This window comes from Acartia tonsa, chromosome 9 (genome assembly GCF_053477335.1).
Source record: "Acartia tonsa isolate MP-2025a chromosome 9, ASM5347733v1, whole genome shotgun sequence".
NCBI classification, from domain to species: domain Eukaryota; kingdom Metazoa; phylum Arthropoda; class Copepoda; order Calanoida; family Acartiidae; genus Acartia; species Acartia tonsa.
The window spans coordinates 40,581,072-40,609,020 of record NC_137268.1 but is presented as its reverse complement, the minus strand read 5'-3'; the positions used below and the strand labels follow the sequence as shown (position 1 = coordinate 40,609,020).

At 32.4% G+C, this 27,949-nt stretch overlaps 1 protein-coding gene across 1 annotated transcript; it reads right to left on the bottom strand.

Moving 5' to 3' along the window:
* Positions 1 to 162: 162 nt before the first annotated feature.
* Positions 163 to 27,891, bottom strand: LOC145328933 (uncharacterized). Its single transcript, XM_080172892.1, has 21 exons — positions 27,520 to 27,891; positions 26,850 to 27,158; positions 22,776 to 24,212; positions 21,116 to 21,913; positions 20,167 to 20,904; positions 18,845 to 19,642; positions 16,954 to 17,163; positions 15,561 to 16,298; positions 14,287 to 15,108; positions 12,572 to 13,312; positions 11,369 to 12,142; positions 9,976 to 10,983; positions 9,387 to 9,761; positions 7,865 to 8,749; positions 7,247 to 7,343; positions 6,753 to 6,889; positions 5,360 to 5,566; positions 3,467 to 3,718; positions 2,927 to 3,027; positions 1,110 to 1,224; positions 163 to 413 (listed from the first exon to the last, which is right to left on the bottom strand). Exons 1-21 carry the CDS (start codon positions 27,848 to 27,850, stop codon positions 163 to 165), a joined length of 11,124 nt encoding a protein of 3,707 aa, XP_080029018.1. The 5' UTR covers positions 27,851 to 27,891.
* Positions 27,892 to 27,949: the final 58 nt, after the last annotated feature.

The following is a 27,949-nucleotide window of genomic DNA, read 5'->3' as shown; positions in this document are numbered from 1 at the left end:
TAAATATAAGATAAAAAAAAAAACATAACACAAAATAGACTGGACTAAAAAACATTTTTTGAATACAAATATATGAAATCGAGTTATTTTTCACAATCCTAACTAAGGATTTCTGTGAAAGTTATTTGTATAGGGGATTAAAAATCATTAATTGACAGATTTTTAATCAGATTCTTCATTATAATTCAACAATCTTGCAATTTGATCATTATCAACTTTAACATCAAAACTTCTTTGGGATCTCTTAGGCCTAGCAGAAGGTCGACCTTCCGTCTTGATAACATCCGACGAGGGGTGGCATCTTTTCTGATGTTTATTTCTGTCATTTGCAGTGGTGAAGGCTTTAGAACAGAATTTACAGCTGTATGGCTTCTCACCCGTGTGGGTGCGGATATGATCCTCCAGACCAAACTGTGGAACAAAAGAATTTAATAAACTCAAAATAACAGCTTTTATTCTTTGTTCTTTTGTTATATGTAATACCTAATGCAAATACAGTAAAAAGTTAAATTCAATGTAAAAAAAATATTACTTTGACTTTTAATAATATTTTGGAAAATATGTTAAATAAACTTATTGTACACAACAAGAAAAGTGTATAGTCCCTTTCATGACAATGCCTCTTAAGGGGTGTTTTGTCATATTTTCACAATGGCTTTTGATAGTTTATTTTAGGTTAGGTTTATTTTGTATTAGGTTGATGATTGCCCTGCAGGGTTAAAGCCTGCTAGATATAGGAGAAAAACTACTGTGAAAATACGAAGAAACGCCCATAAAGAGATGTTGCCACGAAAGGAACTATACCGAAAGAAAAGTATATCAATATGAATGTCTAAATGTTTTACAGGGATCTAAGAGTACAAGACAATGGCCGATAAATTGATGTACTACATCCCCAATGATAATACACAAAATTACCCCTTTTGTAGATAACAATTATTGGTTGAAACGTCTGGACACGTGACTTACCTTATTAAACCAACCAATCAAAATTCAACAAAGTCCCCAAAGTTGTTAAGCCAACGAATAAGAAAACCTTGGGGACTAGTGTAATAAACAGCAAAATTTGCCCTTCCCCCTAATAATTGTGCTCAATAAATTTCTTTCCTTGAATGCAAAAGTCTTGTCACAGATGTCACATTTGAATGGTTTCACTCCAGTATGACGGTGTTTGTGTCTCTTCAAAAGATCAGCCACTCTAAAAGTTGCCCCACATATATCGCACTGGAAAAAAAATCCTTATAATAAACAGGATGTCTGTTTGTCTGTCTGTTTGTTTAACTGTTTGTCTGTCTGTCTGTTTATCTGTCTGTTTGTTTAACTGTTTGTTTGTCTGTCTGTTTATCTGCCTGTCTGTCTGTCTGTTTGGCTGGCTGTTTCTCTGCCTGTTTGTCTGTCTGTTTGTCTGTCTGATTGTCTGTCTGATTGTATGTCTGTTTGTATGTCTGTTTGTCTGTGTGTTTGTCTGTGTGTTTGTCTGTGTGTTTGTCTGTGTGTTTGTCCGTCTGTCTGTTTGTCTGTGTGTTTGTCCGTCTGTCTGTTTGTCTGTCTGTATGTCTGTCTGCTTGTCTGTCTGTCTGTTTGTCTGTCTGTATGTTTGTCTGTATGTTTGTCTGTATGTTTGTCTGTCTGTCTGTCTGTCTGTCTGTCTGTCTGTCTGTCTGTCTGTCTGTCTGTCTGTCTGTCTGTCTGTCTGTCTGTCTCTTTGTTTGTTTGCCTGTTTGCTTGTATCGAAGGATCTTGCTACTTGCTGAACCGATAAGGTTTTACTTTACAGGGTACGGTAGCATCTCATAGTTTCTGGGAAGGTTTATAACTATTTCTAGGGAGGGTACCACCACACTCCCAAGAGAAATCGCCCCTAGAAAAAAAAAAATCCCCCCCACCCAAAAAAAACCTCTAGAAGCGTAGCCGCTAGCTGTACAATTACATAAAACATCAGAAAAGCAGTGATTATTTAAAATAACCCCTGAGCTTTTTCAACAAGATTCTATTTGATGCTTAAAGGGCACCAGCATAGTACTCACCCCTGAGTTTGCTAATGATTAAGGTTAAATAGGATATGATAAAGTGATGCTCATCCCATAACTACACTATACTAACATAAGTCAGGGAGTAAGGGAGGGGACAATGGATCGAATATTCAATTTTTAGGAGTCTCAGACTTTGGGGACTGGCTTAAAGGGAATGTGCAAGAATTTAGCAGTTTCTGACTGAGTTTGGGGACTTGCGCATAGAATGCCGCTACTCGTTATGTATGTTTTGAATATTGCAGACGGGGAGAAGGGATAAGGGAAGTGGGGGAAAGGGAAATAAACACTCGTTGTGTTAGTTTGGAATGTAGCAGACGGGGAGAAAGGAGAAGGGAGGTGGGGGCAAGTGGCAAGGGAAATAAACAGAATAAAAAGGGGCAGTCATATTCTTGCTAGCAGCTGGTCGGGTCCAATAATCTTTTAATATAAAAATCACATTAAAAAACCCCAATATATTTCATCAAAAACAAGTTGTGATTTCACTTTACATGACGCTATGGAAATCTATTATTCAATTAACAATCCCTTTATAATTTCCTACAAATTTATTGGATTAAACTGGATTTCATGCCCTTTCTTTGATAACTCTTATATTGAATTAATTGCCCATTGTCCCCTCCCTTACTCCCTGAACATAAGTACAGTTTGAGGCTTTATAGGTGACCGAACGCTAAATCCAAGTTTTGACTTTACCAAGGAGAGCTACAGTAGACCAATCTTGGATGTTACGGTATTTATAGACAGCCATTGGCATAACAAAGAGGAAACTCTCAAGAACTTATGGTCTATCTCTCACCCGTGACCTCCTAACAGAAGGGCGAAAGTGACATCGATACGAGAAAAATCGGTCAACCTGAAAGCATCCAACTGGATGATACTATGCTTGCATTTACCTTGTGAGGTCGTTCTCCAGTGTGGTTGAGCATATGTTCTCTCATAGATTTTTTATAATAGCAACAATACCCACAGATGTCACAAATATTATTCATTTTGCCTAGGTAGTTAATCAGGGATAAAGGAATATTCATAAACATAATGATAAAAAATGAGAAACCTGACCTAGCCGCTGAAAACATAGAAAATTCTGCTTCCGCTAAGTGGCCGTTATAAAGCCTCAACGGAATATTTCAAAATATCTAATTTATGTTATGAAAGGAATGACTTATAAAGGGATATCAAATGTACAGGAAAATTATCATCCAACGTTTCTTATACAATACATCAAAGAGGAACATCTATATTCTTGATTTTTTTACTTTTTACTTTATTATTTAAATAGCTTTCTGTTTTAATTCACTACATTTAATTTACTATTTTCTTAATTTTACAGTATAATAATTTAATATTCAGACGTTATTATCATAATAATTTTGGCTTATTAGTGTTACAATATTGTTTACTTTTACAACCTACGATTAATCCTTTAATCCTGCCTGTATGAAGTCTTTTATGGTCATTAATCTTTCTCCTATCACTGAACACTTTCCCACATTCTTCACATTTAAATGATCCATACCGGTGGGCGGATTTCACATGGACTCTCAGATCATTCATGCTTTTGAACTCTTCGGGACACTCCTTGCACTTGTATCCGTGGACAGTTTTGAAGTGGGTTTCACGATCAATTTTCTTCAAAAAGCCGGCGTTGCACTCAAAACATTTGAATGCCTCAATTTTGTGGACACCTACGTTAATTTTAAGTCTTTTAGGTACAACATTAATTTTCTTGAAGACTTATGTACAGGGTGTTTCAGAGAAAACTGCGTTTTCCAGATTTGGGAAACAATCATTAGGAGTACAAAAAAAATAATTATATGTCCATATTCTCTGTAAAAATATGCATCGAATTTGTTACAGGTGTTTTTTTAATCTTTTAAAACAACAGCGCAAAAAGAATTCAAAAGGTGTGTGTGTTATTGTATTCTTAAAGACTTTTATGCTATAACGTTGAATTAAATTTTTTTTTTACTTGAAAACAAAATTATAACATAAACATCAAAATTGTCTAATAATTACATTTAAACTTAATATAAAATGCCTTTTTTAAAACAAAAAATCAATATTCTTTTTGCTTGGATTTTAGTTCTTAGTATTAAAATTCTTTATATTCATTCCTCGCCCCTCCCCCTTAAATCTCTTAATCTCTTAATTTTGATTGACAGATTATAAGAGATTATCTTATAAAACATGAGTAATTAAAGAAAATGCACTTTTTACCAACAATTTCAAACCATGATAACTTGCTTATTTCTAAAGATATTGAAAAGAAATAAAAAGTGACTTGTTTTATTTGTCAATGCACACAGTATTAATAGAGATATTTCTAAAAATGACTTTGCCATAGAGAAATAAAAAAACTAAATTCTGAAGAACCTAAAAAGGTCTTTGCATGGAGCCAAAAAAGAAAATATGTAAAAAATTTCATAGGGGGACATTGATTCAACCTTTTACTACTTTGATATTGTACTTTTGAGACAATATGTTGCAGTATATACAAGTTATTTCAATCTAATTGATATCTCATATTCAACATCAAGCATTTTTCCCCTACATGTACCAATCAGTACAGCAGCTTTTTTAGAGATATCAAAAAACACCTTTAGTAAATCCGATGTACAATTTTACATAGAATATGGACCTATAATCCTTTTTTTCATATTCCTTCTGGTTGTTTCTCAAAACCGGAAAACGCAGTTTATTTTGAAACACCGTGTATTGTATATTTTAAATGAAAAAAAATAAATGTCCTTTTATAAACAGACATACAAACTCCATAGATCGTAAAGAAATAATTTTTTGAAACTTACAAGATGAAAAATCCAATGAAAATTTAAAATACCTAGTATTACACGCAAACTTTTTGCAGACCACTGTTTTAGAGGACCCAAGGGCCATTCAAATGACGAGAATTCATTGAAAACAAAAAGTTTTCATTGGTGAAAAATGTGAAAATTATACAACTAAAATGAGTATAACCCAGATTATATTCAAGCAACTCGTCTATCCTTGTTTCGTTAAATTAAGTAGTACCTAACTATATTTAAACTAACGGCGACGCCCCTAGTCTATGAGGGCTTTCTCTTTAAAAGGATAACCAAGAAGGTTTAAGAAAAATAGTCTAGAGCCATCTTAAGCCTTTAATCTATTAGCCTAAAACCATCCCAGGGCCTAGGTTAAGCTTATCTAAATAGAACTCAATCAGTTCAGTAGTTTTTCTAAAGCTTCAGACAAAATCCTTACTACTTTAAATAATAGAATAAAATTTTTAAAATTACCTATATAATAAAACATTAATAAGACAGTTTCATCAAAAAATAAAGTCTTACCTGCTTTGTGTACAAACAATTTAGATTTTGTACTAAACTTCATCTCACATTTATCACAGGAATATGGAGTTACTCCATAATGATCCAGCCTGTGAACTTTCAACGTATGAAGTTTCGAGAAAGCCATATCACAACTTTCGCATTGGTATGTCTTTTTAGGAGGCTGTCGCTTTTGGGGTTTCGTCGTAGTTTCTTGGTGGGCAGTAGCTAAAATAAATATTGTATTATAAAACTGTTAACATTACATGTTAAGTGTCCTATTCATAGATGACCCTAAACCAGCCCTACAATGAAAAGCCACATGTCTTCAAGTTTTATAGTTTATCCATTATTAAATATGTATCTATTTCTCGTATGATTCTGATTATTGATATTAAAAAAATATGGGTTTGGGTATAGTCCCTTTCGTGGCAACGCTCCTTAAGGGGCGATTCTTCGTTGTTTTCAAAGTATTTTTTCTCCTATTTCTAGCCCCTGCAGGGCCAATTGCCTGACCCTGTAGGGCAATCACCTAACCCAATGTAACCTAACCTAAAATAACCTATTAAAAGCCATTTTAAAAATACGACGAACCGCCCTTTAAGGGGCGTTGCCAGGAAAGGGACTATTCCAGAAAATATAATTTTATGTTTGAATTGTATTTTATTTATTGCAGATTTTTATATTGTTGTTTTGTTTTCTTAATCGAGGATTGGAATTTTTGTTTTGTTTTTCATAATAGAAAATGTGTGGACAACGGTTCGAATCCTAGATTATTGCTGATTACATAGATAGACAGGTTTCATAGCTAGGTGCGTAAAAGTACGGTCTGGAACATTTTAACAAAAACTATTAGTCCGCTTGACATTAATATTTTTTCCCAAAAAGTTAGAAACAAAGAAAAAAATATAAGATGATAATATCCATCCTTTTACAAAAGTAACATGATGTATGTCTTCCTGTCTACCGAAGGATCCCGCTGAACCGATATGGTTCTCCTTTACAATGTATCTCATAGTCTAGGTAAGGTTTATAACTATTTTAGAGCAGGATGCAACCACCCTCTCAAGTAAAATAACCCCTAGAAAATGCCCCCCCCCCCTCCCCCGATTTTACCTTTTCTTTTTAAAACTAAAATTGAAAATCAATGGGCAGTGGTCGCTTTCCCACTACCTCTACCCCAAGTGCCCCAATATGCCTCTAGTGGCACAGCCACTAAATAAACATAAATAAATGGAAAACACTAAAAATTTGCAAAAGGACTAGCTGAAAAAGGTCGTGCAATCACAAGGTTATTTATTGCTTTACTCAAGGAAAATGATTTCTAGGGTTGCTGAATTAAAAAAGATGATAAAAATGCACAAAGTTTGAGTCAACCTTACAATCATAGGTAGTCATACTTCCAAAAACTTACCTTTGTGTGATTTAAAGACAAGAACATCTTCAAAGCTTTCTCCACATTGCTCACACATATTGTAAGTTTCTCCTGCATGCGTTTCTGTGTGAGACTCAAGCTCCACGGCTGTTAAAAATATTTTCCCGCATTTCTCCCTAAAAAAGTAAAATAAGAAAAAGAATAGGTAGACATTCGACATACCAAGCAATAATGTTAGATTTGAGAGTTTTAAATAGGGCTCAAAAGTCTAGGTACTAATTGTCAAAAAAGTGTTTAAAAGTATATTTTCTATTGATCTTCATATTCATGTTAAAAGAAAATATTTTTTTAGTAGTATTACAGCAAGACCAAAAAAATTAGAACATCTAATTACATGTTTAATGATAGTAATAATCATAAGACAATTAGGACCCATTATAGATCATCATTGCAAAAAAAATGTACTCACCATTGGAAAGAATGTAAGTAACTTTATTATAAAGTAGCAGAGCAACTAAAAAAAATTTAATTACCTGTCACATTTAAAAGTTTGTTTTTTAATCTCATCACAAAGATGTGTTGGAAATTCTGGTCCCTTGTCATACAACTTTTCACACCACTCGCACTTCTCTGTACAACACAAGAAATCATAATTACATAGTCAGTCAGTCAGTGAGGGAAGACAAACTTATAGAGATGCTGCGCTCCATTAATAGTTTAGAGTAGGCAAGGGTTTGGCTATTAAAGAAAGGACAGGTTATTTTAAAACATTAAAATAAAGAAAAGCATGGAGTCATATTCAGAGATATGGGCTGTTTATTACACTTATCCCGTTTTCTTATTCGTTGGCTATGCCACTAAGAAGAACCACTTTGGAGACTTTAGTAAATTTTGATTGGTTGGTCAATGGTTAATTGAGTGTTCAAACGTTTCAACCAATAACTTTAATCTATAGAAGGGGTAATTTTATGTATCATCATTGGGGATGTACATCAATCTATCGGCCAATGTCTTATCCCTTTATATCCCTCTGGGTAATACTGGGTTCTCCACTAGTAAATTAAAGGGATTACATTGATAAAACCTTCTTAAAACTAGGAAATATATGGTAGGTATTATTTGGGTATCTTAAAAGAAATTAGATTTCTCGCCTTTGATGCTATCTCCTTCTCTCCTATGTTTATCAACATGCTTTAATATATTAACCGTTTTATATGCTCTATAGTCACAAATATTACAAGCAAATGGCCTCTTATGGGCAGTATAAATATGATTCATCAAACTCTTTCTTTTTTCGAAGGTTTTCTCGCATATTGAACATTTATTTGGCAGGCCGTTGTGTTTAGATCTATGGTGCAATTTGGCTTTGTACTCTGAGTTAAATATTTCATTGCAATAACCACATTTCACTCCGCCAATACCTCGAACCTTGTGAAAGCCCTGTACATATGTATTTTTTTCGTTTTCTGGATGGTTTTCTCTAACATGCTGTTCAATTGTTTCCTGTAAAGGAGTTGTATATTTGCAAGCATCGCACACAAAATTCTTAGAGTGAAATTTTCTCCTGTGATTTTTATAATAGTCTTTGTATGAGAATGAGTTTTCACAACAGATATAAAGCTGGTCTGGATGTGCTTGGGCATAATGCTCGAAATATTGTATTTCATTTTCAAATGCAATTTCATTTTCATTGCAATGATGACATTTATTCTTTTCTTTCAGCTTTATTATGGAATAACCATTATACATTTCATGATTTAATCTAACATGATCTTTCATTTTTGATGTTTGATCCGTTTTATAATAACATTTGTTGCAAGCAAAAGGTTTACCATGACTTGTATAGAGATGTCTGTAATAAGTCTTTTTATCTTGTATCTCTTTATTGCAAATTTGACAAATCCAGGGTTGACCAGGGTGTTTCTCTGCATGGTGTTCGTCAAACTTCCGTTTATTTGTGAATTCCTCTTGGCAGTGAGAACATTTGGTGGATTTGGCATGAGTAACTCTGTGCCAACCTTTTTCATCATCAAATTCTACAACAAAATAATATTAAGGTTTAATTTTGGACAATCAGAATTTTGATGTAGTTAGGATGAGGCAAATCTGATTAGAATTAAACAGTGCTTTTTCAATCATTGCATTGGAGCGTTGAAACAGTTAATTCTAATGTTTATAATTGAGTCTAGACCACGTTAATTTACTGTATCAAATGATATTTTGGCGCTTAGTTTAAAGCCCTTAGTTTTTACAAATCAGGTTATTTTTTACATTTAACACCAACAATGTTAGTACCCCCCCCCCCCTCCCCAACCCACCCATCCCAGAGGTAACTAGCGGCTTCACTCCTAGCCTCTAGGGGCTTTTTCCCCAATAGGTAATTTAAAAAAAAAAACATAAGTATTTCTGGTACTACCATTTATTTTAAAATAACTGCCCAAAAAAATGGTGGGGAGATTTTATTTTTTTTTTTTTTGGGGGGGGGGGTTGTGGGTGTCCCACCCGCCAAGAAAATAGCCTAAACCCACCACAGGACCATTAGGTATATTCCCTGAAGAGTAGAATCCAATTGGTTCAGTGGTTACCGAGATCTTAAGGGACGGACATCATTCTACTTTGTATTATAGATATATTATAAAAACCTATTCTTAATAGGCAAATTAGAAAAAATACCTGTTTTCTCTAATTTTTCTTCAATTACATTGTCATCAATACTTGCATTTGTAATTTCAGTGGCTTTGTCCGCCGAAGAATGCAACAAACAACCTCCAGCATTTGCGCCATTTTCACTATTACTTTGTAACAAATCACAACAAGCATTTTCAATTCCTGTTTCATTCAAATCAGCTGACTTACTGAGTGTTCCAGAAACAGATGGTTTATGGGCTGCAAGAAGTTGTTCCATCTTTTCAGCGTGATTTGTTTTCTTATAAACTATTTCTACAGCCGCAGGTTCATCAATGTTACAAATGTGCATTCTCAGAAGCCTTTTCCCGAGGAATATTTTCTTGCATTTGTTGCATTGAAATGATTCCTTCTCGTGCTTACCTGTTAAAAAGAATTTATTAAATCTAAGTTTCATTATTTTTGTATTTGCCTCTAGCCTATAATGAAAACAATATTAAGAGAGTAGATAATACTTATTCCCTCTATGGCAGTTTCTCATATCATATAATAACATGCCTAAAGTAGCAACAATAGTTTTTGGACGGACCGACCCTAATCATAGAAAAGCTTCATTTTAAATAAATAAATAACGTACCTATGTGCTGCTTTAGCCTTAGTTCTGAAGTAAACTGACCATCACATGTAGATATGGGACACTTGAACGCCATGTAACCATGCTCTTTTATCTGATGAACATACAGAGTTTTTTTATTTCTTAATACTAAATTACATTTGGCGCATTTCATAGACCCCTTCGGATATTTTGATACTATTGTTTTAAAAGAAGAGTCTAATTCATTAGTAGTGGAGTTCAACTCGTCTTTGTCGGGAATAAAATCAGGGTCGTTGTCAGAATCATCAACATCATTGTCCCAAAAATCATCATCATTCTCATTCTCATGTTCTTGTTCAGCACTCTCCTCTTTAACTTCAGTTTGATCTACATTTGCAGCGCCTTCTTCTTGAAGGCGTGGCCCATCCAGTTTTGTATTCTCAATGTGTTCGTGTATCAGGGCCTGGATATGGTTTTGTTTCATGTGCTGAACTAGCTGATGGTTATTGGCAAATCTATGAATGCAAAGTTTACATTTTACTGGATTTTCTAGATTGTCTGTTTCATTTTGAGGGGGTGCTGTTGATTCAACAATATTTTTGTCTCCACTTTTTGTAACAACGTTTAAAACTTCTAGATCATCATTTTCTTTCTCTTTATCTGATTCTATGATATTACTTTTTCCAGTAATTTTCTTGTAAGCATGTTGTTTGTTAACTTGTTCTTTTACTTTCAATTTTTCATTATGTTTTTTCAAAACATGATTTCTCATAAGTTTAGTTTTGGTGGAGGTAAACTTACAGTAATCACAAGCATAAGGTTTGTTATGATTTGTCCATTTATGTTTTCTATAAACACTGTTGTCCTTAAATTCTACTTTACATACTTGACAAATGTAAGGTTCTCCTCGATGTTTATCTTCATGGTGTTTGTTGTGTAAGGATTCATTGCGAAAATTCTCTTCACATTGAACACACTGCACTTTGTCTTTATACTTTGCTTTGTGCCAACCTAGAATTTCTCCAAAATCTTTTTCCTTTTTCTTGGAGCCTAAAAATTGAAGTAATTAAAATGTTTGACAAATAAAATATAAAATTCATTAAAATTCTTTTTAAAAATAAATGAAGTCTACTTTGCGAAAAATATGTAAGACTAAAAAACATGGATATCTAAATCTTATGTACAGGGTAAGGCAAAATCTTTTGAAATATTTAAATAAACTAAAATTAAAAACTAAGCTGGGTGCATTTCAAAATTCTGCTTTTTCTGCAATAGATTGGGTATTCTGTACAGCTTCAAAAAAGTTGTAAACTTATTATCTATCAGTATATTTAGAATTTCATTTAATAAATTTAAAATTCTATAATGATTTTAGTGAATTTTCTTGTTTACAACTTGCACAAATTTTGATCTAGTGGGAAAAAACAAAGTTTACCTCTAATTTCTGAATGTTTAACATTGTCACTTCGAGCATCTTTTTGGTCACGATCATTATCAGAATTGTATTCAATCAAACTCTTACTAGATTTAGGTCTCAAGTTCAATTTAGTTTCTGACTTTTCATTTGTTGTACTTTCATCTTCACTAAATCCAGCCTCATGATGAGCAATATCATCAAATGAAGCATCATCATCACCATCTCCCACCTCAGAATTTAACAAAGAATCGTCTATATTTTCTTCATTGGTATCAGCATTAGGTGCATTGTTTAGAGATTTAGTTTTAGTGCTTGACTTTTTTATGTCCTCAGCTTCACTTACTTTCACTTTTTCAACATGCAAAACTTCAGCAACATTCCTTTCATTGTCTTTCTCTTCTTTTAGCACACAACTATCATTAATTTTAGCAAACTTGTTGCTTTTATCTTTAGCTCTTGCCTTTTGTTTGAAAGATGTTTTATCGTTTCCTGTATGCTTAAAGATTACATGTTTTTTTACCAAAGGAATTTTGCAGGATGTGAACTTACAATAGTCACAAGCATAAGGTCTGTTATGATTTGTCCATTTATGTTTGGTGTATGCAGCTCTGTCCTTTAGCTCAGCATTACATAATTGACAAATGAATGGTTCTCCTGGATGTTTGGATTCATGATGATCTCTGAATTCTTGTTCATCATCTAAAATTTCATCACACTTGACACATTTCACTTTATCATTGTAAACAGCTTTGTGCCAACCAGGATTTTCATCCGAAACTTTCATCACATTGTCTAAATTTTAGGAAAACATACAATAAATAAATGATACTTTCATGGAATAATAATGAACAGTAGAACATCTGACAATTTTTCTGATACTTTCAGGGGAAAAATTAAACTCTAATGAAATTATGGCAAAAATACACAAAAGTACAAGCATACATCCAACCACTTTGTAAGATAGAGACCAAATTACTGCATAGAACAAATGAAAATCATTTTAATTCTTAAGCCAAAAAAATATAGCAATGCTATTAAAATCACCTAAGATTTGCCAAATTCAGAAAAGTTGAACTGAAAAACTTTATGAAGACAAGTGACAAGAAATCATAAAAATATGATGAAAAAGACAAAAATTATACCTAAGCCTTTTGGAAAGTAAGATATTATTTGATGCAGGGATGAATAAAGTAACATAACTTATTCTAAAACAAAAAATACCTTCATAGTCTGAATGTTGATCATTGTCCCTTTTAGAATCATTCTGTCCATCTTCACTGTCAGAATTGTCTTCAATTATACTCTTCCTAGATTTAGGTCTTAAGTTTGGTTTATTTTCAGACTTTACAATATTTGTTCTTTCATCAATGTTACCATCACTGTATTTACCGCTATGGTGATTAATATCATCAGAAGCAGCAGCATCAACTGTTTGCCCATCACAATCTTTTTCTTGATTACTTAAATTGTTTTCAGTAGTATTGGTGTTAAGAGTTTCTTTATTGTTGGGACAATGTTTATTTTTATTTTCTTTACTTTTGTTAATATCTATTTCATTATCTTTCTCTTCTTTTAATATAGATTTGTCAATAATTTCAGCAAACTTGTTGCTTTTATCTTCAGCTCTTGCTTTTTGTTTGGAAGACTTTTTGGCTTTTCGTGTATGCTTAGCGAGAATATGTTTTTTTACCAAAGGAATTTTGCAGGATGTGAACTTACAATAGTCACAAGCATAAGGTCTATTATGATTTGTCCATTTATGTTTGGTATATGCAGCTCTGTCCTTAAGCTCAGCATTACATAATTGACAAATGATTGGTTCTCCTGGATGTTTGGATTCATGATGTTCTCTGAATTCTTGTTCATCATCTAAAATTTCATCACACTTGACACATTTCACTTTATCATTGTAAACAGCTTTGTGCCAACCAGGATTTTCATCAGAAATTGTCATCCCATTGTCTAAATTTCAATAAAACATATATTATAAATAAATACTTTAAAACACTTCTTTACATTTTTGAAGAATAATAAGAAAAATCTTTTAAATATGAATAGTTCTCATGAAAAAATTATGAACAATAGAATATCTGGGATTTTTTTTATATTTTTAGGGAGAAAAATGAAATCTGATGAAATAGTTCATATGGACATACATTAAATCGTCCCGCCCTGGAAAAAAAAATGACTTATGCAAAATATTTTTTCTGTAATGCAAAAATTGCGACTTTACAAGCACAACAAAGTTTTTTTAAATCTGAATAAAACTGTTTTTAAAGGTTTTGGGTGATCCCAAGTTTTAAGACTTTTACAAAATTTCAATTGTCGATATAAACCTGTAATTAACTAAAAAATGGGGGGCAAAATTTTAACAAAATTTACCAGGGCAGGACGATTTAACATACATGCATACATCCTACCACTTTGTCAGATAGAGATCCAGATTTGCCAAATTCAGAAAAACTGTAACTATGTACAATATTATTATCATAAATCTTCTGATTTTAGATGACTAGAGGCACACCCATGAGAAGCAAAGCAAGCCCTCATAAATTGTTCCTAAGCATACCCCCCCCCCCCCCTATAATTTTTCTCAATTACTGAAAGTCTCATACTTTCAGATAATTACCAATAATGTCGGATTTTTAAAGCTCAGGATTGGAACAGTTTTTTTACCCCCACTATTACTCAAATAATATAGAATATGTCCCGATTCTGTCTAATAAGAGCTTAAGAACTGTCAGTCAATTTCTCTGCTAAATGAGGTGAGAAATTATCAGAAAATATACATCCCTCACATCCAAAAAGATTTTAGCCAATTATCTCTAAAACTACCTAAGGAAGTAGCACCCAAAATAATATTCATATTCATGTGACGGAACACAACAATCTCTCCCACCCCCCTTCCCTCCCTCTTTTAAATTGAAAGTATTCACCTTCGTCTGAATGCTGGTCATATTCATCAAAGCCATCACCAAATGAATCGAAGTCTTCAAAAGAAGCATCACAATTGTCTTCCCCTGTAGTGTTTACATCCTCCTTATTATTTTCCTCACAACTTGCAGATATTTTCTCTTTGTTTCCTTCCTTCCTATTTGTTGTTCCATCATCTTCTTTGCTAGTTGTATCAAAAATTGAATGAGTTAAAACTGCTTGTCTGTTATCCGTTTGATTTTTATTAAGCTCTTCTTCAAAATCAGAAGTTATTAACTTAAATGTCTCATCAGTATTTCTTGTAGTGACAATCAATTCATTTTCTGAATTTACATAATCCTTAATCTCATTTTTTGTAATTTTTTCACTGTCACCCTTAAAGACTTCTGGATCAACTATTTCATTACCTTCATTAATTTCTTTCAACTCAAGATTATACACTTTGCCAGTTTCCTTTAAATTTTCTTCTAACTTATTGGAGTTCTTAGATTTTGCATTGTTTTTAGTTATTTTTGATTTGCTAGTATGCTTTGAAATAACATGATTTTTAACTTGAGATATTTTGTAAGATCTATAATTACAAAAGTTACATGCATAAGGTTTAATGTGCTGTTGCCATTTATGTATTATATATCGCTTTTTGTTTATTTGTTTTTTATTGCAAAACTGACAAATATACGGTTTTCCAGGGTGATCTGATTCATGGTGAATAGTATGAAGATGTTCACTATTAAAACTCTCATCACAAAAGACACATGCAACTTTGATTTTTTCTTTTACTTTATGCCAAACAGGATTATTATCAGTATCTTGTTTCTCAGAATCTAAATAAAGGGAGAGAGAAATTAAAATATAATAGAAAATAAAGATGAAAACGCACAAAAATAGCAAAAAACAAATAAAAAAAAACTACAATATATTTTTTTTAGTAGAAAACTGTGGATCTATAGAATGTTCACAAACTATGAGTTTTTTTAATCTCAATAACAGAGGAGAATACTGCACTTCCACCATAGAAATTGATTTCAAAAATCTGTTTGTTGTGAACTTACTGGTCGGACAAAAAAGTAGGTATAGGCATGCTCGTTGTTCAAATGAATCTTTCCAATATTTTTTAGCAATCCATCTTTAATGCAAACAATTTTTAAAAACTAAAATTCCATTGTAGAAGTCCAAAAATTGACAGACTAATGCACAAAGTTATAGATCAGATGCTTAATAGTCAGTGGAACAAAGTAGGTTTAAAAGTAGCTTTGCTTCAAAAATTTACCTTTACCTTGCATTGAATGTTGTTCATTATCATTAGAAACCAAATCTTCAATAGATGCATCAAGATTTGTTTGATCAGCATTCTTCATCTCTGAGTTTTCATTTTGTATACCCCTTGACATATCATCTACATTCTTTAATTCATCCTTTGTTTGATTTCTATTTACCATATTTTCAGAAGTTGCTAAATCAGTTTTTTTACTTGTTTGATTTTGATCTACAATCTTTTCATTTTCTACATCATCACTTAAGTTAAGTCTATCATCAGATATACTTTTAGTAACTTTAACGTCTAGAGGTACTAGATCACCATTTTCATTACCTTTCTTGTTGGCTTCTGATGGTTTAAGGCTATTAGAATCAAAACTTCTTCTACTAGCTCTCTTTTTACTATCAGAATTTATAGAATTGTACTTGGATTTGGAAGATCTTTTAGTTTTGCGCATATGCTTAGAAAATACATGGACTGTTATTTGTGGTAATTTGCAGGTAGTAAAATTGCAGGAGTCGCAGGCATAGGGCTTATTGTGTTTATTCCACTTATGTCTGTAATAAAAATTCCTGTCTTTAAAGACAACATCACACAATTGACAATAGTATGGTTCTCCTGGATGCTTTTCTTCATGATGAACATTGTGAGCAGTTTCATCCTTGAACATCTCATCACACTGGAAACATTTCACCTTCTCTTTGTAAACTGCTTTATGCCAACCAAGTCTTTCATTCAAAATTTTCTCCTTCATTTCTGAAATAAAAACATTTTATAAAATATTTAACTCTGAGTTTGATTGATTGATTGATTGATTAGCCATAGTCTCTTAGGGTTTGGACCTAAGTAGCCATGGAGTAGGCTGAGACACTTTTGTATAGCCACTAGGGCTATCAAGCTCCACGTACAAGCACATTATGACTTGACCCGCTATCTCATGAGAGCTACTCATTATTACCTCACCCTCGCCGAGTATGGCAGGTGTCCCAAATTAAGTCACCGTAATGAATGACGCTCTCCTAAGAGGAGCTTGGGATAAGGGTAGTACTGATATTATGTACTTGACTATTAAGTATCCAAACTTACTCAATAATCCCCTTCTTACACAACCAGGGGAAGTTGCGTAAATGTATTTAACTGAGAAATTTGAGTTTCCACATGGGGACTAGAACTCGAACTCTCATCACCGTAACTCAGTGCGTTACCACTGAGCTACGACGCCCCTTCTCTGAGTTTGATCATAATAGAAAGTGATTTGTTAATAAGATAAATGATTGATAGACAGTTAGACAGATAGAAAGACAGAGAGAGACAATAATAAAGATAATATTTGTAAATATTGCCAGGGACACAGAGGGTGACATAACTTCTTTAAAAAGTGCTGTGCTACTTTATTTTTCACTGTTCTTACCTGAAGGATCAAGAGGGCTTGCATTGTCATCTAGTCCATCATCATTAGCTCCATTATCAGTATTGTCCATATCACAGTAATTATCATCTTCAATATCACTCGGAGTTTTATTTTCATGTTCATCAATGTTTTCTTTCATGTCTGTCTCTGGAGATACAGTGTTGTTTTCTTTGATATTGCACTCTTTTTCATTGTCAGCCTGTTCAGTTTCTGCAACAGTATTGTTAAGATTACAGAATGAGATATCTTGACCTTTATCAACCAATTCAGATAGTCTCAAAGGCTTGATATTAACCAGCCAAATATGGTTATTTTATGAAAAAGAATGACTTAGGTATGCAAAATATTTTTTCTGTAATGCAAAAATTGCGACTATACAAGCACTACAAAGTTTTTAAATCTGAATAAAACTGTTTTTTAAGGTTTTGAGTGATCCCAAGTTTTAAGATTTTTACAAAATTTCAATTGTAGAAATAAACCTGAAATTTACTAAAAAATGGGGGCAGTCTCAATTATAATATACTAGCGGCTTCGCCCCTAGCCTCTAGGTCCTTTGCCCCAAGAGGTTTGATCAACCTAATTTTTCGTATTTTAGATTTAAAAAGAAAAAGTAAAAAAAACATTTTTTTGGGGGGGAGGGTATTTTTTATTTTTTGGGGTTGGGGGTGTCCCACCCCCCCAAAAAATAGCTTAAAACCATCACAGGACCAGTAGGTATATTCCCTGAAGAGTAGAGCCCAATCGGTTCAGTGGTTACTGAGATCTTAAGCTTCAGACGGACAGACAGATGGACAGACGGCCAGACAGACGGACAGACGGCCAGACAGACGGACAGACATCGTTCTACTTTGTATTATAGATGAAGTTGTAGCAAGTAATCTTCTAAAGTCAAAATTGTCAAAATTGCATACATACATAATAGGGTTGGGCCGGATATCGGGCAAATATCCGGTAATTTGCCGGATACCAGACATCCAGTATTTGAAATCAGCTGGATATCCGGTATCCAGCCAAAAAATTATCCAGCCCAACCCTATTATATATTTAATAAGTATGCAATTTTGACATTGGAAGAATACTTGCTACACCTTCATATGTTATATTTGAGGCTGCCCCCATTTTTTTTGGTAAATTTCAGATTTATATCGACACACTAGAATTCAAATTTTTTTAAAATCTTTAAAATTGAGATTACACAAAAGCTTTAAAAACAGGTATTTTTGCGTATTATAAAAACTTTGCAGTGCTTGTGTGGTTGCAATTTTTGCCTTACAGAAAAATTATTTTGTATAAGTCATTTTTTTGCATAAAGCAACCATATTTTGGCTGGGGGCCAAAATTTTAACAAAATTTAACAGGGCAGGACGATTTAACATAAATGCATAAATCCTACCACTTTGACAGATAGAGATCCAGATTTGCCAAATTCAAAAAAACTGTACCTATATGTACAATATAAATCTTCTGATTTTAGATGACTAGAGGCACACCCATGAGAAGCAAAGCAAGCCCTCATAAATTGTTCCTGAGCATACCGCCCCCTATAATTTTTCTCTATTTATGAAAGTCTCATACAATCAGATAATTACCAATAATGTCGGATTCTTAAAGCTCAGGATTGGAACAGTTTTTTCACACCCACTATTACTCAAATAATATAGAATATGTCACGATTCTGCCTGATAAGAGCTTAAGAACTGTCAGTCAATTTCTCTGCTTAATGAGGTAGGAAATTATCAGAAAATATACATCCCTGACATCCAAAAAGATTTTAGCCAATTATCAATAAAACTACCTAAGGAAGTAGCACCAAAAATAATATTCATATTCATGTGACGAAACACAACAATTTCCCCCCCCCCCCCCCCTTCTTTAAATTGAAAGTATTCACCTTCGTCTGAATGCTGGTCATATTCATCAAAGCCATCACCAAATGAATCCAAGTTTTCAAGAGAAGCATTAAAATTGTCTTCCCCTGTAGTGTTAACATCCTCCTTATTATTTTCCTCACAACTTGCAGATATTTTCTCTTTGTTTTCTTCCTTCCTATTTGTTGTTCCATCATCTTCTTTGCTAGTTGTATCAAAAATTGAATGAGTTAAAACTGCTTGTCTGTTATCCGTTTGATTTTTATTAAGCTCTTCTTCAAAATCAGAAGTTATTATCTTGAATGTCTCATCAGTATTTCTTGTAGTGACAACTAATTCATTTTCTGAATTTACATAATCTTTAATCTCATTTTTTGTAATTTTTTCACTGTCATCCTTAAAGACTTCATTAATTTCTTTCAACTCAAGATTATACACTTTGCCAGTTTTCTTTGAATTTTCTTTTAACTTATTGGAGTTCTTAGATTTTGCATTGTTTTTAGTTATTTTTGATTTGCTAGTATGCTTTGAAATAACATGATTTTTAACTTGAGATATTTTGTAAGATCTATAATTACAAAAGTTACATGCATAAGGTTTAATGTGCTGTTGCCATTTATGTATTATATATCGCTTTTTGTTTACTTGTTTTTTATTGCAAAACTGACAAATATACGGTTTTCCAGGGTGATCTGATTCATGATGAATAGTATGAAGATGTTCACTATCAAAACTCTCATCACAAAAGACACATGCAACTTTGATTTTTTCTTTTACTTTATGCCAAACAGGATTATTATCAGTATCTTGTGTCTCAGAATCTAAATAAAGGGAGAGAGAAATTAAAATAGCAAAGCACAAATATAAAAAAGAACTACAAAATATTTTTTTAGTAGAAAACTATAGATCTATAGCATGTTCACCAACTATGAGTTTTTTATCTCAATAACAGAGGAGAAAACTGCACTTCCACCATAGAAATTATTTTCAAAAATTTATTTATTGTAAACTTACTGGTCGGACAAAAAAATATAGGTATGCTCCTTGTTCAAATTAATCTTTCCACTAATTTTTAGCAATCCATCTTTAATGCAAACAATTTTTATAAACTTAAAATTCCATTGTAGAAGTCCAAAAATTGACAGACTAATGCACAAAGTTGTAGATCAGATGCTTAATAGTCAGAGGAACAAAGTAGGTTTAAAAGTAGCTTTGCTTCAAAAATAATTGATGATGTGAGGGATCAGACAAGGATATAAGGAAACTACAGGAAAATTTGAATTAAATTAAGAAAAATAATCAACAATACAAAATAATAAGGTAAAGAACAAACATTAGCATTTACCTTGCATTGAATGTTGTTCATTATCATTAGAAACCAGATCTTCAATAGATGCATCAAGATTGGTTTGATCAGCATTCTTCATCTCTGAGTTTTCGTTTTCTATACCCGTTGACATATCATCTACATTCTTTATTTCATCCTTTGTTTGATTTCTATTTACCATATTTTCAGAAGTTGCTAAATCAGTTTTTTTACTTGTTTGATTTTGATCTACAATCTTTTCATTTTCTACATCATCACTTAAGTTAAGTCTATCATCAGCTATACTTTTAGTAACTTCAACGTCTAGAGGTACTAGATCACCATTTTCATTACTTTTCTTGTTGGCTTCTGATGGTTTAAGGCTATTAGAATCATACCTTCTTCTACTAGCTCTCTTTTTACTATCAGAATTTATAGAATTGTACTTGGATTTGGAAGATCTTTTAGTTTTGCGCATGTGCTTAGAAAATACATGGATTGTTATTTGTGGTAATTTGCAGGTAGTAAAATTGCAGGAGTCGCAGGCATAGGGCTTATTGTGTTTATTCCACTTATGTCTGTAATAAAAATTCCTGTCTTTAAAGACAGCATCACACAATTGACAATAGTATGGTTCTCCTGGATGATTTTCTTCATGATGAACATTGTGAGCAGTTTCATCCTTGAACATCTCATTACACTGGAAACATTTCACCTTCTCTTTGTAAACTGCTTTATGCCAACCAAGTCTTTCATTCAAAATTTTCTCCTTCATTTCTGAAATAAAAACATTTTATAAAATATTAAACTCTGAGTTTGATTATAAAAGATAGTGATTTGTTAATAAGATAGATGATTGATAGACAGTTTGACAACAAGACAGACAGTTGGAAAGACAGAGAGAGACTGTTAAATATTGCCAGGGACACAGAGGGTGACATAACCTCTTTAAAAAGTGCTGTGCTACTTTATTTTTCACTATTCTTACCTGAAGGATCAAGAGGGCTTGTATTGTCATCTAGTCCATCATCATTAGCTCCATTATCAGTATTGTCCATATCACAGTAATTATCGTCTTCAATATCACTCTGAGTTCTATTTTCATGTTCATCAATGTCTTCATTCGTGTCTGTCTCTTTAGATACAGTGTTGTTTTCTTTGATATTGCACTCTTTTTCATTGTCAGCCTGTTCAGTTTCTGCAACAGTATTGTTAAGATTACAGAATGAGATATCTTCTTTATCAACCAATTCAGATAGTCTCAAAGGCTTGATATTAACCATTAACTTTTTGGGCGATTTTTTAATTGATTCTGCTAAATTTTTTGTCTCAATTTGTTGTCCTGAATTATCTCCACTTTCCCTATCTGCTTTGTTATTTGAAATTGAGGTTTCATTAACTTTTTCAATCTCATTTGAGCCCATTGGAGTAATTTCAATTACAGAGTTTGATTTATTTCTAGCCCATTTTTGGACTTTATCAATGTGAATTCTCTGAATATGATTTTTCATCATTATTACTTTAGAAGCTGTATAGTCACATGTGTTGCAACCAAAAGGTTTGTTATGGCTTTGTATTTTGTGCCTGTAATACCCATCTCTTTCAGAAAATGACTTATCACATAATTGACAAGTATAAGGCTCTCCCTGGTGTTTGTTTCTATGGTGTTTAGTGTGTGCAGATTCATTTTTTAATACTTTTTTGCAAATAACACATTTGACCTTATGACTGTAAACCATCTTATGCCATCCTTTATCCTCGCTCACAGATTTTTTGTTGTCCGTATCTGAAAAAAACAATGGTAGGTAGGTATTCTTAATCATTTTTAAAACAGAAATTGAAAAGGGGGTCATTTTTGCGTGTATTTTCGTAGAGGGATGAGTTCTCAGACTTTAAAACAGGCATGACAGTTGCTTTAATATGGTATAAGATAAAAAAAGTTAAAAAACGGCGACAAAACCTGTATAACCAGCAAATTCTTTTATTTTTCTAGCTAAATAAAATTAGCTCTTGGCACTTTTTTAAAATTAATATCAAAAACATGTACCAACTCTACCCAAAAAAGGTTTATGTGAAAATTAATTATTGAAATTTGGCGAGAAAAAGCTAACAAAATTTAGATGGTTGTCGGCGGTTCGGCCGCCGTTATTTCACAAATTCTCGTTATACCCCATCAAAGAAACTGCCATGCCAAATTTAGAGTTCTACTCCTGTTTTAAAGTTTTTCAATTATTTTTAAGAATTATATTTTCCTATATTTTCAATCCCTGTTTATCCTATAGCCTAATAAGAACATTCTCTTTTCCCGCTAACACAACAAATTGTATGAATTTTAGTTTGTTTTATAGTGCAATATGATAATGCCGATCGAAAACCAAGAGTTCAAAATAGGCTTTAATCTTAAAACAAAGTTAAACTGAATGAAGAATATTAAGATTTAAATTATGAAAAATAGGTTTATGGATTATAAAATCTGAGTATGCACAAAATGCCTTTTTGGTAGTTGTTAAGGTTATATTACCAGCTAGGATAAAAAATCATATTGTGGACTATTTGTGAAAAGTTTTGCAATATTATCCCAACAAATGAATCACTATTAAAGATTTATAGTGTAACACTAATGACAAAAATATCAATCTTTATCTTACCTGAATTATCAGACTGATTCAAATCTCCACCATTATCAATGCTTGCACTATCATCAAAACCATTATCTTCATGTGAAGACTTGCTTTCCATAGATTTTCTTTCAATTCTAAATCGCTTATTGTATAAAATGTTGGTAGCTGAAACTTGCAACATTTCCAAAGATTTTCTTCTTTTTCTTTTCTTTCCTGGATTTTCTGTTGACTCATTCAAGGTTGAATCATTAATTTCAGAAACTAAACTGTTGTCAACACAATTTTCGTCTTCCATGTTTCTATCATTGTTGATATTCTTGATAAAATCAGTGAATTTATTTAAAAATCCGTCCTTGAGGTTAGCTTCTTGTACTGAAGGTTCTTTGGCTTCAACGCTTTCACTATTAACTGTTTCATCTTCAGCTCTTTCGTGTATATATGAAATATCTTCAATGTGAACTTTATTTTTTGTTGTAGATCTTTTACTCTTTATAGGTGTACTTGTAGTGTTATTTTCCAAAAGTTTACTACTTGAAAGAGATTTTATATTTACTTTTTCAATGTTAACACAGAAATCATGAATGGAATAATTTTTGCCTTGATATTCACCTGTTGGAATATCTTTTTCACTAATTAATTTCTTATTGTTATCAATAATATCACTTTTGTCATTAGCACATTCTTTGTCACTCACCTCATTGGGATTTTTGGATTGAAGATTTTTTTGGCTGTATTTAGAAGATTTTTTACTAGGTTTGGTACTGGTTTTTGTTTCTGTGGTATCACCTTCCTGATTTTTATGGGGTAAATTCTCTGGTTCTTTTGGACTAGGTGTATTTAGAGGATTTTCATTATCCTTATTAGATGATCTCCCTAGATTTTTCGGGTCTTCCTTTCCAATATTGAACTGGTTCTTATCAGATGTTTCAACTGCATTTATATCACTAGCTACACTTTCAGGTAAATCTTTAACATTTGAATCATTTGGTTCTACTGATGTATCCTTTTCATGGCCTTGGTTGGAAGTGGAAGATTCTTGAACATCTTTATGTTGATTTGGAACCAGATGAATTGTTGAATCATTTGGATCTAGTGATGTATCTTTTTCATGGCTTTGGTTTGAAGTGTTTAATTCTTGATCATTTTTATGTTGATTTCGAACCAGATGAATTGTTCTTTTGACATGATTTGATATTAACAAAAACTTATTTGTTTTAAAATCACATGAATTGCAGACAAATAGATGACACTGACTTTTCTGCCTATGGTCTAAAAACTTTTTCTTTCCTCTGATTTGAACATCACATATGTAACAAATATATGCTTTCATTTTGTGTTCTTTGTCATGGTGTTCCAAGTATCTTTTCTCTTGTTTGAAAGTCTTTTTACAATGTGAACAATTTATTTTGTCAGTCTGTTTGACAACATGCCATCCTTCAGAATCTTGTGACTTCTCATTTGAACCTAAAAGCATAAATATTAGAGTTTGTTATCAGGAGATAGAATAGAGCTTCATTTTGAAAATAAGAGCAATGCGGTCAAAAATTTAGGCAAAGAGCATATCAACCAGATACACAAAATTACCCTTCCTGTTGATTACAATTAGTGGTTGAAACGCTTGTTCACTCAAATTAATGATTCAACCAATCAAAATTCAATAAAAGTCCACAAAGTTGTTAAGCAAACAAATAATAATAGAACTTTGTGAACTAGTGCAATAAACAGCCTAATGTCAGCAAAGAATGATAGGTAAGAAAAAAAACTTCTTAAATTTTGAAATAACAGTTTTCTTTAAATTAAGTATTTCCTAGTTCATAACAAACATAGCATTAAATTATTATTAAACTGTGAACCAAAAAAATAGGCAAATCAGAATTTTCAGTATAGCAGCTTTATTTATCATTTGAGATGAGTTTACTGTAAATATAAAATGTAGATGCATCTTTTGTTTACAAGTTTCAACTGATAAATTTTTATAAATCAGCACCATTGAAGCACAAGATCTCAAAAGGGATTTATGCATTAAAGGGGGGGGGGGGGGGGGGTTAATGCAACCATCTCGTAATCAGTGAGCAAATGGCACTTAGAATTCGAATTTCGATCTAAACTTTTGCATGAGTAATCCTTGATAGGTCTATTTTCCCTAAATCGAACAAAAAGTTGGAAAAGTAATGGCTGGCGGCTCAGCCGTTTAGCCGTTTTTTGCCTATTTTCAGAGTAAATCCATCATCAATTACGTAGGAATCAACTTTTTAAAACATATTTTTGGTTTAATTCATGTTAAATGATAGCAATAACCATTTTTGAAACTTCTAGTACCAACAGCTACCGTCTAGAACCGTTTAATAGAGTTTTGGAATGAAAACAAGTTTTGTGTGGAGATAGGTTTCGTGACTAATTTGTACTATAGATATCCAAAAAATGGAAAAACAGCTAAGCCTCCAGCCGTTAGCCGTTACTTTTCCAACTTTTTGTTTGATTTAGGGAAAATATACCTACCAAGGATTACTCATGTAAAATTTCAGATGGAAATTCGAATTCTAAGTGCCATTTGCTCACTGATTACGAGATGGTTGCATTAACCCCCCCCCCCCCCCCCCTTATTATGAAATATAGTAGGTATAAAGTAGAAATTAATGATTTTTCTTAATAAGAAATATTTAAAAAAAAAAAATTCGACCCCTATTACTTTAGAGGACAGCTGCTGACCCCTAGTCTTATAGATGTAGCTAAATACATGTTAAAGATAAAAATTACCCTCAAAAGTTTACAAAAATATTTTTTGATGTGTTAAAAAAATCCATTTTCAAATCTTGATTTTGAGGATGATGGCCTTTAAAATGCTCCTACTGTTGGTGATTGTGAGCCAAATGTTATCAAATGCATGCCCATGAGGACAACTTATATATCAAACTATAGTCCTATTTTTGTAGTCATAGCTGCCTCCAGCCAAGCAGTATTGAAAAAGAAAAAAAAAGCAATTTTAATTACTCCAATTCATAAGGTAAATAAAGTAGATTTTAGATGCGGGTTATATTTTGTGTCGGAAGGCTCCATTGGAGGCTGCTATTACTACAAAAAATGGTACATAGGTTAATAGACATGTTGTCAACATGGGCATGTACTTGGATAACATTTGGCTTACCATCACCACCAGTAGGAGCATCATAAAGGTCACCATCCTCAAAATCAAGATTTTAAAATGGATTTTTTTAACACATCAAAACACATTTTTGTAAACTTTTAAGGATAATTTTTATCTTTAACATGTATTTAGCTACATCCATAAGACTAGGGGTCAGCAGCTGTCCTCTAAAGTGATAGGGGTCGAATTTTTTTTTTCCAAATATTTCTTATTTAGAAAAATCATTAATTTCTACTTTATACTATATTTCATAATATTTAATGCATAAATCCCTTACAAAATTGTTAATTTATCAGAATCAATCTTTAAAAGAGAAGAAAAGTGCCAAAAAATCGTTTTTCCATTGATTTGTTTTGGATTTGCATATCTTTTTGGTTCACCAGAATTTCCCTTAATGCTGTTTTTGAGATCTTGTGCTTCAATGGTGCTGATTTATAAAAACTGATTACGAGATGGTTGCATTAAACCCCCCCCCCCCTTAATGCATAAATCCCTTTATTGCATAAATCCCTTTTGAGATCTTGTGCTTCAATGGTGCTGATTTATAAAAATTTAACAGTTGAAACTTGTAAACAAAAGATGCATCTACATTTTATATTTACAGTAAACTCATCTCAAATGAATAATAAAGCTGCTATACTGAAAATTCAGATTTGCCTATTTTTTTTGTTCATAGTTTAGTAATAAGTATAAAATATGTAGAGCAGATTATAGTCAAGTTAAACTAAGTATCCATAGAAAATTCCTATTTCTCATGCAAATATCTGTATTAATAAATAAGAGGGAGAAGATAGTGGTAATAAATTATACAGCAACCATTTCTTTATCTCAATAATAACTGGCTACAAATGAATGAAATGAACACCAAAAAATATACTTTTAGGGACAGGAAAATTAATTTATCATTAATTGATCCATCCCTGTTACCCTGATTTTTATGATAAACAAAATATTACCGTCAATTGTAGAAGGTGTCTCATTTATTTTTTCACTTTCTGTTTCTTTGGCATCTTTTGGCAGATCTTCTGAAGTGTTTGAAACATTAGTTGTGTTGTTTTTATTCTGAATATCAAAACCATTTTCATTAGTCTTGTTACTGGCCGTATTATTGAGCTCTAGCGAATTTTGAACAATTGCTGTGTCATTGACATTATGGGCATTGTTATATTCTTCAATAATATTATCTTTGATATCAACAGTAGATGAACAATCTGACATAAGATCATCATTATCCAAACTGTCAAATTCAACCATAGGATCATCCTCTAAATAAAAAAATCTTTCAATATTTTTTACTTCAAAACTTATTGCTTGGCCCCTAGACTCTAGAAGAGGGCAAGGCTGGAGAGGTAAAAAAAGCCTAAAACCACCCCAAGCCCTTTCACAAGAAAAATTCAATGAGTACGACAAATGTCTGTCATCTGGACAAAAAGACACTCTTCTATCAACTTCGACATCATACTACTTCATATTACAACTCGAAAATATAAAAGATTAATACTTTTTTTATACAAAGATATATAAATAGCTTTGCTTGACAGCCGCCGTCAGCGTTATATAGCGTGGTTTTCCCCGCGGCTAACAAATATACGTCGGCTGCCAAGCCCTCATAAATTATGGCTTTACCTAAATTGAAATCATCTCCCTCATCAACATTTTCACTTATTTCATTATCTTGAATATCATTTGCTTCTTCGTCAATTTGTTCATTTAACTCATTATCCTGTGCATTTTTTTCACCTTTGAATCTTAACAATTTTTCTCGCGGAATAATAGTTTCCAAACTTTGATTATAAAATAAATGGCAAGCTTCTATTCCACCGCCGTATTCTTTTAACATACGTATCATAACATTCACTAACGACCCAAGGCCGTCAAATAATGAGAGAAGGCCTTTTTCAACTGTTAGATTGTCTATTTTCAGTTTTGATAGCATTTCTACATTCAATCCATCCATGATTTTGTCATAAACAATGATCCCGTCTTCATAGTGATCTATTTTTTTAACACTTTTTGATTTGGAGAAAAGGGTTTATTTTATTTATATTTTAATAAT

Bases quoted from the DNA above. Each gene is read 5' to 3' on its own strand.
- LOC145328933 (XM_080172892.1), bottom strand. From the start codon at position 27,850: ATGGATGGATTGAATGTAGAAATGCTATCAAAACTGAAAATAGACAAT. The intron at 7,344-7,864 runs GCGAGAAATCTA...TGTGTTGTACAG, and splicing joins AGAAGGAGATAGCATCAAAG to AGAAGTGCGAGTGGTGTGAA. The intron at 3,028-3,466 runs GCAGGATTAAAG...TTAACTACCTAG, and splicing joins CCATAAAAGACTTCATACAG to GCAAAATGAATAATATTTGT.